Raw genomic sequence first — 11,526 nt, 5'->3', positions numbered from 1 at the left:
TGTACTTTAAGACACGTGTATTCCTCGCGGCGCGGACACAGGTCGTCACGTGGCAGACCGGGCGGCGGTCGACCCCGAGCTATACACACACGCTGACGGATGGGGGCGCGCGGCGGAATGGAGCCGCGGCGCGCGGCGGTGGCCCGCCGGTGACCTGACCCGGCGCCGGTCACTGCGGGCACACCGGCGGCGGCGGATGGCGCGGCGAGCCTGCCAGAGGGAGGGAGGGACGGGTGTAAGTCGAGTGGTCGGTAGCGCTCCAGACGCCGGGCGGGGTGGTCGAACGGTTGTGGTGGAGCGGTCAGGGTTACGGTAAAAAAAAACTGACAGACCAATGAAAAATGAGTATTGCATGGCTCTTCAGATAACAGCAGCGAAGAAAAAAAGGGCAAAAAAATCCCAGCACGCACTGACCCGATAGTTAACCAAAAGAGACCAAAGATTTACCAAAAGAAGTACTGTAAGCCTTACTAAACCTGAACATTACATCGGTCAATTAAATTTCGACTAGAGTATTATTACGCCCCGAAGTAGTTCTCCCTTCTCCGCCGAGTCGCCATTCTGCGTGCGGAACTCACCTAGATGAGCAGATGCGAGCACGGACACTGAAGGACACAGGGTGGGTGACGGCGGCCTGACTAGTAGGGCTGGTGCCTCGAGCTGCCGCCGCTGCTGCCGCCGCGGCCGCCACGCTGCTTGCCGCCGCTGTAGCCCTGGCCGCCGTCGTAGCCGCCGCCGTACCCGCCGCCGTAGCCACCGTCGTATCCGCCGTAGCCCCCGTAGCCGTCGTATCCGCCATAGCCTCCATAGCCGCCGTAACCTGTGGGGGTGCGGAGCGGTTAGTATTGTGCCGTTGTCACTGATGTAGGTAGAAAGGCTGGGTAGCCTGCAGGGGTGCGGAGCGGTTAGTATGTGCCCTAGTCGCTGATGTAGGTAGGAGAGTTGGGTTCCGAGAAGTCCATCAAGTCACAAAGCTCATTGATATGCAGACAGAGACGGTAAGTTATTCACAGTGCAGCCCATGACTAATGAGATGAGTACTTTGCGTGATTCACGGCCAATAATAGTCATCTGCAGTCATTTGTCGCTCAATACTAAAATGGACAAAAATTAGCCAGATTGCTGTAGAAAACAAATGTCAGCTGCACGAACGGTTTGTTCCAAGTTTTTACTCTTTTTACTTTGAAACTCGAAAAACAGCAACATGAAAAAACGCAAAACACTCGAAACATACACGGACAAGCCATTCACGAAGACAGAATCGGTTATTACCTGGCTTGGATGGGACTGTCAGCATCCCGGCAACGCATTTCCAACAAATTTGACATGACAAAATATATTTATCAAAACTGGGGATTAATCTAACACAACACACGCACACGACTAAGCTTCTGCCATCTGCACAATGAACAACAACAAAACAAGTCGCGTTCTTCCCGTTTCTGTGTGTTAATCAAGACAAACTACTTCAACGCTTCGGTACAAAACGCTCCGAAAACTAAGATCAGATACGCGAACCTAAGTCAGCTTTCCGTTGTGTGACACCCGGTACAATCTCACGCACACAAACACACAGGGGGCAGAATTAAACTGGCGACAAATTGTCGGTAGTTTGTACCAGAGACGCCTGGGACGGACAGCCGCCCGGCCGGCGGGACGTTCTACACTTAGCCCTCTCCTCCCGCCCCACAAGACGCTGGGGAGGCGCTCTGTTCAGTTACGGCAGCGAGGCCACACAGAGTCCAGAACCCCCACTGTCTGGTCTAACCTACATCTCTCAGTCCACAGACCCAACCCGCGCCCACCTTCTTTTAGTCCCCACCCACTCGCGGGTCCCCCACATCTTGACCCCCCCCCCCCAGCGCCTCTCTCGCTCGTTCACTGTCGCCAGGGTCCGTCTGGGGCGCGCGCTGGCGCCCGGTACCCGTCATGGCGGCCCGCTCCGTGGCTGGCGGCGGCGTACTGCGGCGGCGGCACTGCCGGGCAGAGAAACGCGCGCCTCAGCAGCCGCCGCCACCGCGCCAGCGGGCCCACACAGCCGGGCAGCCGGGCGGCCACACAGTGGCACGGAGAGAACGCCGGGGTGGAATTTGGAACAGAAAAATAGCTGAGAAGGGCCCGGAGAACTAAGATTTTCATTGAAACAAAGCTTACAGCTCCTTGGAACGTGTTCAACTCCGGGATTTAATGTTTGCATGCTGAAAACGAATTACTGAATTTTGACTGCAATTTTTGGATTTGGAACTTCAGATCCCCCCCCCCCCCCCCCACACACACACACACACACCACCAAAACAATCACATGCCACAGTTACCCCTCAAAGCTCAGACGATGCAATATCTATTCACACACATACACCCTCCACCCCCCACACACCCCGCCCCGTTCCGTTCGCCCAGCTGACTGACCTCCGTAGCCGTCGTATCCTCCTCCATATCCCCCGCCATATCCGCCTCCGTATCCGCCTCCGTAGCCGCCACCCCAGCCGCCACCCCAGCCTCCGCGGCCGCCGCGGCCTACCGAACACACGGAGCCCAGTTACCGGTACAGAAAGGCAACGGCTTTGAATGGTTGTACGGAGAGTATGGCGGATGGCGCAGAGTATCTGACTTGTTGATGACGTTGCGTTACATTGAACAGTTAACAGTAAAGAGAAATGTGTAGACGATCAAGTAACAATGAAACTGGCACACGGTCAATCAGTACGTTAGTCGGCACGCACAATGGCAAATAGCAACGGTCTAGGCTACTGAGTGGTAAAGTTATGATGCCGCGAAATCCAGCTATCGGACAGCAAGATTCATGCAAGAACTATATTAATTACCCTAGCAACAAAACCTAGTCCAAACTTACCAACCTATTTCCAAGTTGTTTTCACCTCAATTACCCCCCCCCCCCAAACAACCTATTCCTAATCCCTACCTACAAACTGACACCAGACCACATTTGAGCACACTAGACAAGCTAGTTGAGGGATCCAGTGCTACGAGTTGGACACCATCCTAAATTCCATTTCACAGTCGTAACAGAGGTAGCTCTACACAGATGGAAAGGAAAGACTGGACAAACTTTTGACATAACGAACCATGCTTGAATAGAGCTACAAGACAAACTAGTTGTGGAAAGACCTCACGTCGTCAAAGATCCACTAAACATGAAGCATGAGTTCAGAAGTAGAACACCCACACATTAAGACAGAAAGGGAGATATGATCACATGACAAGACAGAAATCAAAACAAAAGACAGAAAAGCGGGGAAATGGTCTACACAGATACAGGCAGATACAGGGTCTACACATACACTGGACATGACAGTCTAACCACAAACAAAACATAACCACGAGTCACTGCACTAGGAGAGGAAAAACAGAGTGATACTGAGAGAGAGACGTGCTCGTCCCATCACCTCGTCCCATACCGCGGCCGCCGCGCGGTGCTCCGCGCATGCCGCCCCGGCCGCCGTCCGGCTTCGGCGTCGCCTTCTTCACGTCCACCTCGATGTCCTTGATCTTGGTCTTGCCGGTGCGGATCAGGTCCTGGACGACCGCCTCCTGCTCGAACGTGATGAAGCAGAAGCCCTTGCGTGTGTTCTTCACCTTGTCCATCGGCATCTCAACCTCCACCACCTGAGAGAGGGGACGGAGAGATGTTATGCTAGGTTTTGAAAGGAACAAGAGTAATAACACTCCTGTACCCTATGAAACAGCAGCAAATTTTCCAGTTGCTTTACTGTGTATTGTAACGACTTGCTACTTATGTTTCCGGAAGACTCTGGCGTCTAGGAAAAGGTTAATTAAAAACGTGCCAAGTACTTGCACAAAATGCTTTAAAAAGTGACCCAAACACATTGAAGTGATGCATTTTCAACCAGCTTCTATTAGAGCCATGATCTCCCACGTCTTCACAGTATCAGTCATTCTCTCTCTCCCTCGTTTCTCTTACCGTGCCCATGGCGGAGAAGTGGTTCTTGATGTCATCGTCGCTCATCTCGGGCTTCAGACCTCCGACGAAGATTTTGCCGTGGCGCGCCTTCGCCTTCTTGGGGTCCACCTTCTTACCGTTGATGATGTGTTCAGACTTGCCCAGCACCTGAGCGCCACAAATATGTTAGGGCAAGGGGTAGGCATTCCACCAACCTGCATTGACCCAATCCCAGAGCGTGATGTAAACGAACTTTAATTTAAACCTGATGCACCTCATCAGTGCTGAAATTCCAAAGGAGAGCTGAACAAATCTTCAAAATGCAGAGTTGTACGGGATTACACCTGAACAGCACCAGCACCAGCAGCACAGCACCAGGGAAGTAAGTTCGCCCTTAATGTCCAATCCATCCTTACTACCATTACCTCTACTCCTCATTCACGTACCTTGTCGATGGTCTCTGTGTTGGAGAAGACGAGGAAGGCAAAGCCGCGGGACCGGCCCGTGTTGGGGTCCGTCTTCACATTCACAGACTCGATCTCGCCGAACTGGCCGAAATAGTCTCGGAGCTCCTCTGCGAGAGGAAGACGTGACGATTATCACGTGGGCGATCGACAGCAGGTTCTTTTCTATTTCTCTATCATCCTAGGAACAGTGACTTCATGAAAAATAAACTACGTAGGAAAAACAGTTGGATAAACGTCTTATTGTAGAGCTGAGCTACCAACCACGCGCCCGGACATTGAGAAAGAGGTCCCGCGTGGTGTGTTAGCCGCGCCCGTGGTTTCTGTCCTTCCTTTGCACCGCCCGGCCGACCCGGCGCCGCCTCCAACCAGAGCCGGATGGCGGCGCTACGGCCGGGCTCTGAGTGTGCGGGAAGTGGTTCGGGGAAAAGGGATCTTATCTTAGAACTATAGTTGGAACTTGCCAGGTCCACTCGGCTAGCTAGCGTGCAAATTGTTGGGTAACAATGCAAGAGCAAGACTAGAGTAATTACAAGTGTAGATAACATCCAACGACCAACTAGTTTGCAAAGCTGGCATTGAACTGGTTTTGGAAGGCAATGACTAGCCAGCATTTCGCGCAAAACTTCACATGTTCGAAACGCATATCGGACGTAATACCACAAAATCCCGCCCGGAGAGAAGAGACAGTTATACTCACTCTCTGAGCTCTCCCAGCTGAGGCCGCCGACAAACAGCTTCCTGAAACGAGGCGGCGGGGAGGGGAGCGTCAGCGGCCGCCGGCGGCACCCGCTGCGGCCGGCCGGGCGCGCGCAGCAACCCCCAGCCGGCCCTGACCACCGGAGCTATACTTTACCGGCTTACTGGGCGCCTCAGTGAGAGACAGGCTGGCCAGTCAGTTACCATTAGCGAGGAGAGTCCAGAGTGGCTACGTTGCGGCCGGCCGTGACGGCCTTCAGACAGCTCTGGACGGCGCCTTAGCAACCCTCTGAGAGCGCGTGCGTGAGACGACCACCGCCGCAGGGCTGGCGGCCTCGCGTAAGGCGGCGCTGACTCGTGAGAGAGCACACTCTGCAAGAACACTGAGTACACAAACGGCAAATAGAGCGCAGATACGGTAACGGAGCACAGTCGAGTGGCACGGTTACGTTAGTGGCCGCCCGGCCGGGCAGGTAGGTAGGTGGCCGGGCGGGCGGCGGGCCGGGGGCCGGGGGATGGGGGCGGTATAAATACCATTGGCGTGGCCCGGCGGACGGTCAGGGCGCGCCGGACGCTTCCCTGCGGAAGGAAGGCGCACCGTCAGTCGGCTCGGGCCGCGTCCCCGAGACAACCGCCGCTAGAGAGGAAACGAGAGAGAGCGACTCCGGCAAATCTGGCTACCGAGAGAGAGAGAAAGGCAGAAGGCTCGGCCGGGAGGCCTGATGTACAAACTGTCTGGAGATCCACCAACGCCAGCCGTGGAATGACTGGAAAATGGGCTTACTTGATCCACAAGAATGAAGTCCTTCAATATAGAAAATGCTGTTCTGGAGTTGTGAAAAAGCTGTGAACATTTAGACAACAGAGACAAAACTGATTTATTAAGTCTGAAAATTATTTGTCAATGACGAGAAACGAAAACATACATACACAGCACACACAGTTTCAAAAACACTTGGGGCATCCCAAACCCGAGGGAATTGAACATGCACCTGTGCTGAAAACCGGCACCCAAAAACGTGGACCCGCCAAGGACTGGGGGAAAGGAATGAGGGGCCTTGAAAGCTGCCTGTAATTGCTGGTCCACTGCAAAATTAACCTGTAATTTACATTTACATTGTAAACAGCATCCCCTAGAGCTGCCAAACAAGTTAGTGTCAACATGTTAATACTTAATATCGATACAAAGGAATTAAGTGACTGCAGCAATATATGTCAATATCATGAGTCAAATGTGATATCAGATATATGAATAAGGAAAGCACAATAAAATAAACATTTTTTATTTTTCAATTGCACATTTCCTTATAAAATAGACCTCAACGTTACACTACACTACAAATGAAATTCAAAAGGAAATAGTTCACGGTTGCAAGATTGTGGAGAAATTCCTTCAACACTCGCACAGCCTTAACCTAAACTGGATGAGTTTTAATGTTTCGTTATTTTTCATAGGCACTCATTAATGGCATGTCACGGCATTTCTGCACGCGATGGATTGAGGCCAATTGGCTGAATACATTTTTGCCACAAAATAAGACGTGTGATAGCAGCACCTGTCATTGACAAATCAAATACAATCAACTGACTAATAACTTGTCTGTCACCCTGTAGAACAAGGTGCAAACTAAAAACTAGCATTTTCAAAAGGTGAACTATTTCCTTTGATTAACATGAAGTCAAGGGGCCAACTTTTCCTTTCTCTGTGCATCAGTCACCGCAGCATTACCACATAAGAGAAACCTTCATCTGCTCAATTAAGAGAACATATTTCACATTCAATTACACTGGACAATTTCAGGCCGGGACACCAACAATTCATTACATTGCTACATAATCCTAGTACAAGCAGCCAATAACTCTAAAAGCAGCACAAAAATGCAAACAACCATAGGCCCTCATAACATTTAAAAATACTAAGACCCCAGGTAACAGGCAAAAAAGGAAAGTAGGAGGGGCAAGGTTCCCCCATAACTCCTTTCCAGCACTGCTAGCCAGACAATGAACATTATCTGGCCAAATGTCACCACGTCAGTGCTGCAAGTGCTTGAAAAAGAGATGCAAATACCAAGCAGGCCCACCAGAACATATCAGTCGGGCGCACTATGGTATCGGCAGTCCATTTATAGAAACGTTTCTATTTTTGGAAGAAAGTTCCAAAAATGGAAACGCTAAAAACCAACTGTTCCAATAATGGAAACGCTCCGTTTCTATTTTCGGAAACGCAAGGAGCACATAAACCTGTTCGGTAGTTTCCGCAACAAACCATAGATTTCCGCATCAAACAAAGGCCACCAATCAAAAGACCGCATTTCGCTTCATAATTCCAACGTTGAACAGAAAAATCGGCTGTTGAACAGGCTTGCACGGTCCACTTCCTTTTGTAAACAATAGATTTTTTCATGATAGGTGAACTTTTATGTGTCATTAATGAAATATACCTCATTTTTTTGTGGAAAAATTTGATCTTCACAAGAATGGCAATTTTTTAATTGACAGACTTGCTGTCTGGTATTCATTAATATTTTACATTGCTGTAAAGCAAGCCCTGAATGGCGTGTTGGTGACCACGTGCGGAGATCGTCTCTCCGGCTTTGGAAGGCGGTAAGTTGGAAAATATTTCGTACAGATGCTTCTAAGTGGGCAAACTGAACTTCTTAGCACCCATTTAACTTACGAATGTGTGAAAGTTGGTAGAATGTATGTAAATAATTGCATTAAAGGTCTGATATGTTACTGCTTGTCGGAAGCGATCCAAGCTGTCGTCCAGTTTTAAACGATTCAATTATATGAAAAAGCGATGACAAGGTGTTATAAACAATTTCTATGGATAGGGAAATGCTCAAACTGTACTAATTGCCCACTTTGCACCGTATTAGTTCAGTAGGCCTTCAGTTAGTGCCTGTGTAAGGCCCATTGAATAATGCTTTATGATGCACAGTTTCCATTTTTGGAACAAATGACGAATTTTAACTCAAGTTGTACATACAGCTCACAGATGCAGTAGGTTGTATGTATTTCAACTCTTATTTGCATTTAATGCTTTTAGAAGCACTTTCTGCCTTTCTCATTTCTAATAATCCACGAGAAGGTTGGAAAAGGTGCACGCTCCAACAGCATGAAATGCGAACCGGAGCTTCTGAACCGGCCTGATTAGGCCGAAGTTTAACTCCAACCTTACTTGTAAAGCTTTGCTTTTCTTGGGAAGCCAGAGTCTGTTAACCACAAATTCAGGGCACATCGCGACGCTTACTGCAGTCACGCATGCATGCTTGCAACAGTTAAAATATGTTATAATGTGGGTTTCGTAAGCAGTAGCAGCTTAGTAGGCAAGACGGTTGGACAGTTCTGGGGTTTATGTAGGTGCCTAGAAATTGGGGACTTTCCCCAGAAGACACATTTTCGTAAGCATTATTGTACCAACATCGGCTTTCGGGCACTATGCCCAAGCAATTGGAGGACCATTCATACGAAATTTAGATGCAAAGGGAAATCACCCATATCGGAACATGTACCAGCATCAATAGCTCGGCAATTACTTAGAAGGCGTGGGGTAGACAGGCCCACATATCAATAATATGGTGCTTATGCCTTTTCCTGTGTTGGCTCATAGTTTCCATTTTTGGAACCTTCCGTTTCCAAAAATGGAACGTTGACAAGGGTTTGCGTCAGGGCATCAGATTCGCCATTTGCGTACGAAAATATTGTTGGATTTTACTGTTTTGGGAGAAAACATATCGACGAAAAGACACACCAGCTGAAAAGATTACAATGAACTTAAGAAATACAGAAATATGCCTGCTTAAAAATTGGCGTTTCTAATTTTGGTACTGGCGTTTCCATAAATGGAACAAAGTGCCTTCCAAATTTGGAAACGTTTCCTTTAATAGATACGTATTCATAAATGGACTGCCGATACCATAGTGCGCCCAACTGATATGTTACCCATTTACATAAGCTGCGTTCTAACGCCCAATTTTCCACTTGGAATTTCCACACCAAGGAAGTCCTAACAAAAACAGCCCTCATGGAATTCAACAGAATCCTGCGCAGTGAAAAATGCTGAGCATGTCACACCTTCTTCATGATTGCGGCCACCAAGAAAATGATGTTCATCTATGATTTCAGGGTTCAAAATAATAGTGCATTTTTTCATAATTTGAAATTTGGTTCTATAATATGCTGTAAGCAATTCACAATGAATTTACATGGTTTTCATTTAGCTGAGCTTTTATTGAAGATGTAAAATAAAAACTTTGAGTAGGCATTCATGGCAAAAATCTGGATAAACCAAAACATTTTTTTTTTTTTTGGTAAAACCTGATTACCTGATCAGACTAAGCAGTTGAACCAAATGTGGATAAATTAAAATTCTATCCATTCATTATTTAATTTTGTGGATGAGACAAACTGATATTTTTTGCATCATCATGATCAGACATCAACACAACATGGACAAATCAAGTACTATGTTCATATACTCTGAATGCTTATCCACACTTGTTCAGCTCAAAATTACTGAACAAAGAAAATGTGTCTTGGCAGGTGGCAATGTCCCAGTCCAGCCCAGGCTCTGCCTATTCTTGTACATACCATAATTAAATTGCTTGAAAATTTTGCAAAAAATATGCAGAAGCATAAAAGAAGCCCAAAAGTAAAGCCTTTAACTCACAAGGTGAGGTGAGTTGACCTTTTTTATAAATTTAGCTCAAATGTTTGAATGGAAGGATTGACAGAGCCGGAACCCAAACTAAGCATAGCTTGTTGCGCAGGCCCCGACCCCTACCGCGCCCCGACCCCTACCGTCCGATCACGCAATTCCGGGTAACAGGAGAATTTAGATGCCAAAGACCTCAAAGCAAAATGGAAGCAAACAGTGCACCACCAAAACCCCCCCAAACCATGAATAAAGAAAAGGAGGGACACAACCCAAAGGAAAAAATAAAATACAATATCCTCACCTCTCATCATCGCGGCCGGGCGCCTCGGCGGCGCCGCTGTCCTTTCCGGCGCCATCGCCGGAGCCGTTCGTGCCCTTGGCTTTGCCATTCTCCTGAGTGATGGCCTCCCCAGAGTTGAAACCCTCGTTTCCGGTGTAGTCGGATGTGAAATCTTCGCTCATCTGCACGTCAGTATTCCCGTTAGCCATGGTGAATATCAGACTTGCGAAAACACACCCAAGATGGCGAACAACGAGCGGATGTTTCCCGCCGTATCGATTGAGCATTCTGGGTATGGTGTCTGAAATGTCCGCCAGGTGGACACCCGGAAGCAGAGGTTTTTGCTCTAAAATAATAAAATAGGCAATAATTTAACATCTCACACACTTACCTTGGTTACTTAAAAGAGTGTCGAGGTCAAGAGAGTAAAAAACCACACGTAGAAACGCTAGAAATTACCAAAAGAGCGCAAAAATGTTACAGCGTCCTCCCACGACAAAGAACCGGGCGCAAGAGGAATTTTCTGCCGTGTTGTTCGGCGTTGTCAAATTGGATAACACTTTTTTCACTTTCAAGTATTCCGTTTTAATCCTTTTACGTCTTTTCCTTTTTTACCTAAAAATTAATTTGAAAAAATAATTGAATGAAACAATAAACAATATCATTCTAAAATAAAATTATTAGAGTCAGAAGCAACTACCAAATTTTATTGATGGTTCATTATACACGTAAGCGCACCTCGCGATTATGGAATCTGCTAGAAAAATACGATTTCAAAAACAGAAACAGTTAGAAAGAATAAATAATCGTACTTTATGTGTCTTGAAATGCATGTGGTACGCCACATGACTAGAAGCATCCATTAAATTTGCAATATGCTCAGAAAATAAATGAGTGCTCAAATAACTGTGTGACGTTTGGCCCGGCCAAGCTTAGTTTCGTTCGTCGCGAGAAACCTGCCTCCCTTTTCCATGACATCCATTATGGGTTGCCAACAGTGAATCACACGAATTCTAATTTCAGATAACCTACATAGCAGACATGTGCATGGATCCAAGTAAATGGATCTGGGATCTGACGATCCCACGGATCCTCATCTCGGATCTGTCGGATCTGTCGGGGTCATTGGTCCAGCTCTAAAATTTATCGAGAAATCCGTAGGGATCATAGATCCGAGTCTATTTTTTTTCTTGAGATCAAGTGAGATCGTAGATCCCACTTTACCTACTTTTTGTCAACTCAGAAATCCCAGAAAATCACTCGTTGCAACTCTCCTTCGAGATCCACTGATATCATAGATCCATCACTCGGATCCATCAACATGTCTGCTTTTGATAGCCGCAGACGTTCAAAAGTACCTACCGCTCATCAATAAGCTAGTTCATTCGAGTCTATACCGGTAGTTCTGAGCTCAAATGAACATGAGGAACTCTGCCACCCCTCCCCCCCTCTCAATCGATAGTTCAACTGTTCAAAAATTTCCAATGCAAGTTACACTAAG

General features: G+C 47.5%; 1 protein-coding gene across 7 annotated transcripts; it reads right to left on the bottom strand.

Moving 5' to 3' along the window:
- LOC122365892 (RNA-binding protein squid-like) lies at positions 1-10,670 on the bottom strand. 7 transcript variants are annotated; one of them, XM_043337502.1, is made up of 9 exons: positions 10,417-10,553; positions 10,047-10,207; positions 5,087-5,127; positions 4,369-4,496; positions 3,944-4,090; positions 3,420-3,627; positions 2,410-2,517; positions 579-820; positions 1-210 (listed from the first exon to the last, which is right to left on the bottom strand). In XM_043337502.1, exons 2-8 carry the CDS (start codon positions 10,205-10,207, stop codon positions 639-641), a joined length of 975 nt encoding a protein of 324 aa, XP_043193437.1. In that variant the 5' UTR covers positions 10,417-10,553; the 3' UTR covers positions 1-210; positions 579-638. The 7 variants fall into 7 exon arrangements, with proteins under 7 accessions (XP_043193437.1, XP_043193436.1, XP_043193441.1 ...); XM_043337501.1 differs by having other exon boundaries at positions 3,408-3,627; positions 10,417-10,552; XM_043337506.1 differs by lacking the exon at positions 2,410-2,517 and having other exon boundaries at positions 10,417-10,670.
- Between the last annotated feature and the right edge of the window lie 856 nt (positions 10,671-11,526).

The sequence above is a fragment of the Amphibalanus amphitrite genome, unplaced genomic scaffold (assembly GCF_019059575.1).
Source record: "Amphibalanus amphitrite isolate SeventyFive unplaced genomic scaffold, NRLGWU_Aamphi_draft 000771F_arrow, whole genome shotgun sequence".
Taxonomy (NCBI): domain Eukaryota; kingdom Metazoa; phylum Arthropoda; class Thecostraca; order Balanomorpha; family Balanidae; genus Amphibalanus; species Amphibalanus amphitrite.
Note: the sequence above shows the minus strand (reverse complement) of the source record. Positions and strands in the feature narration are given on the sequence as shown.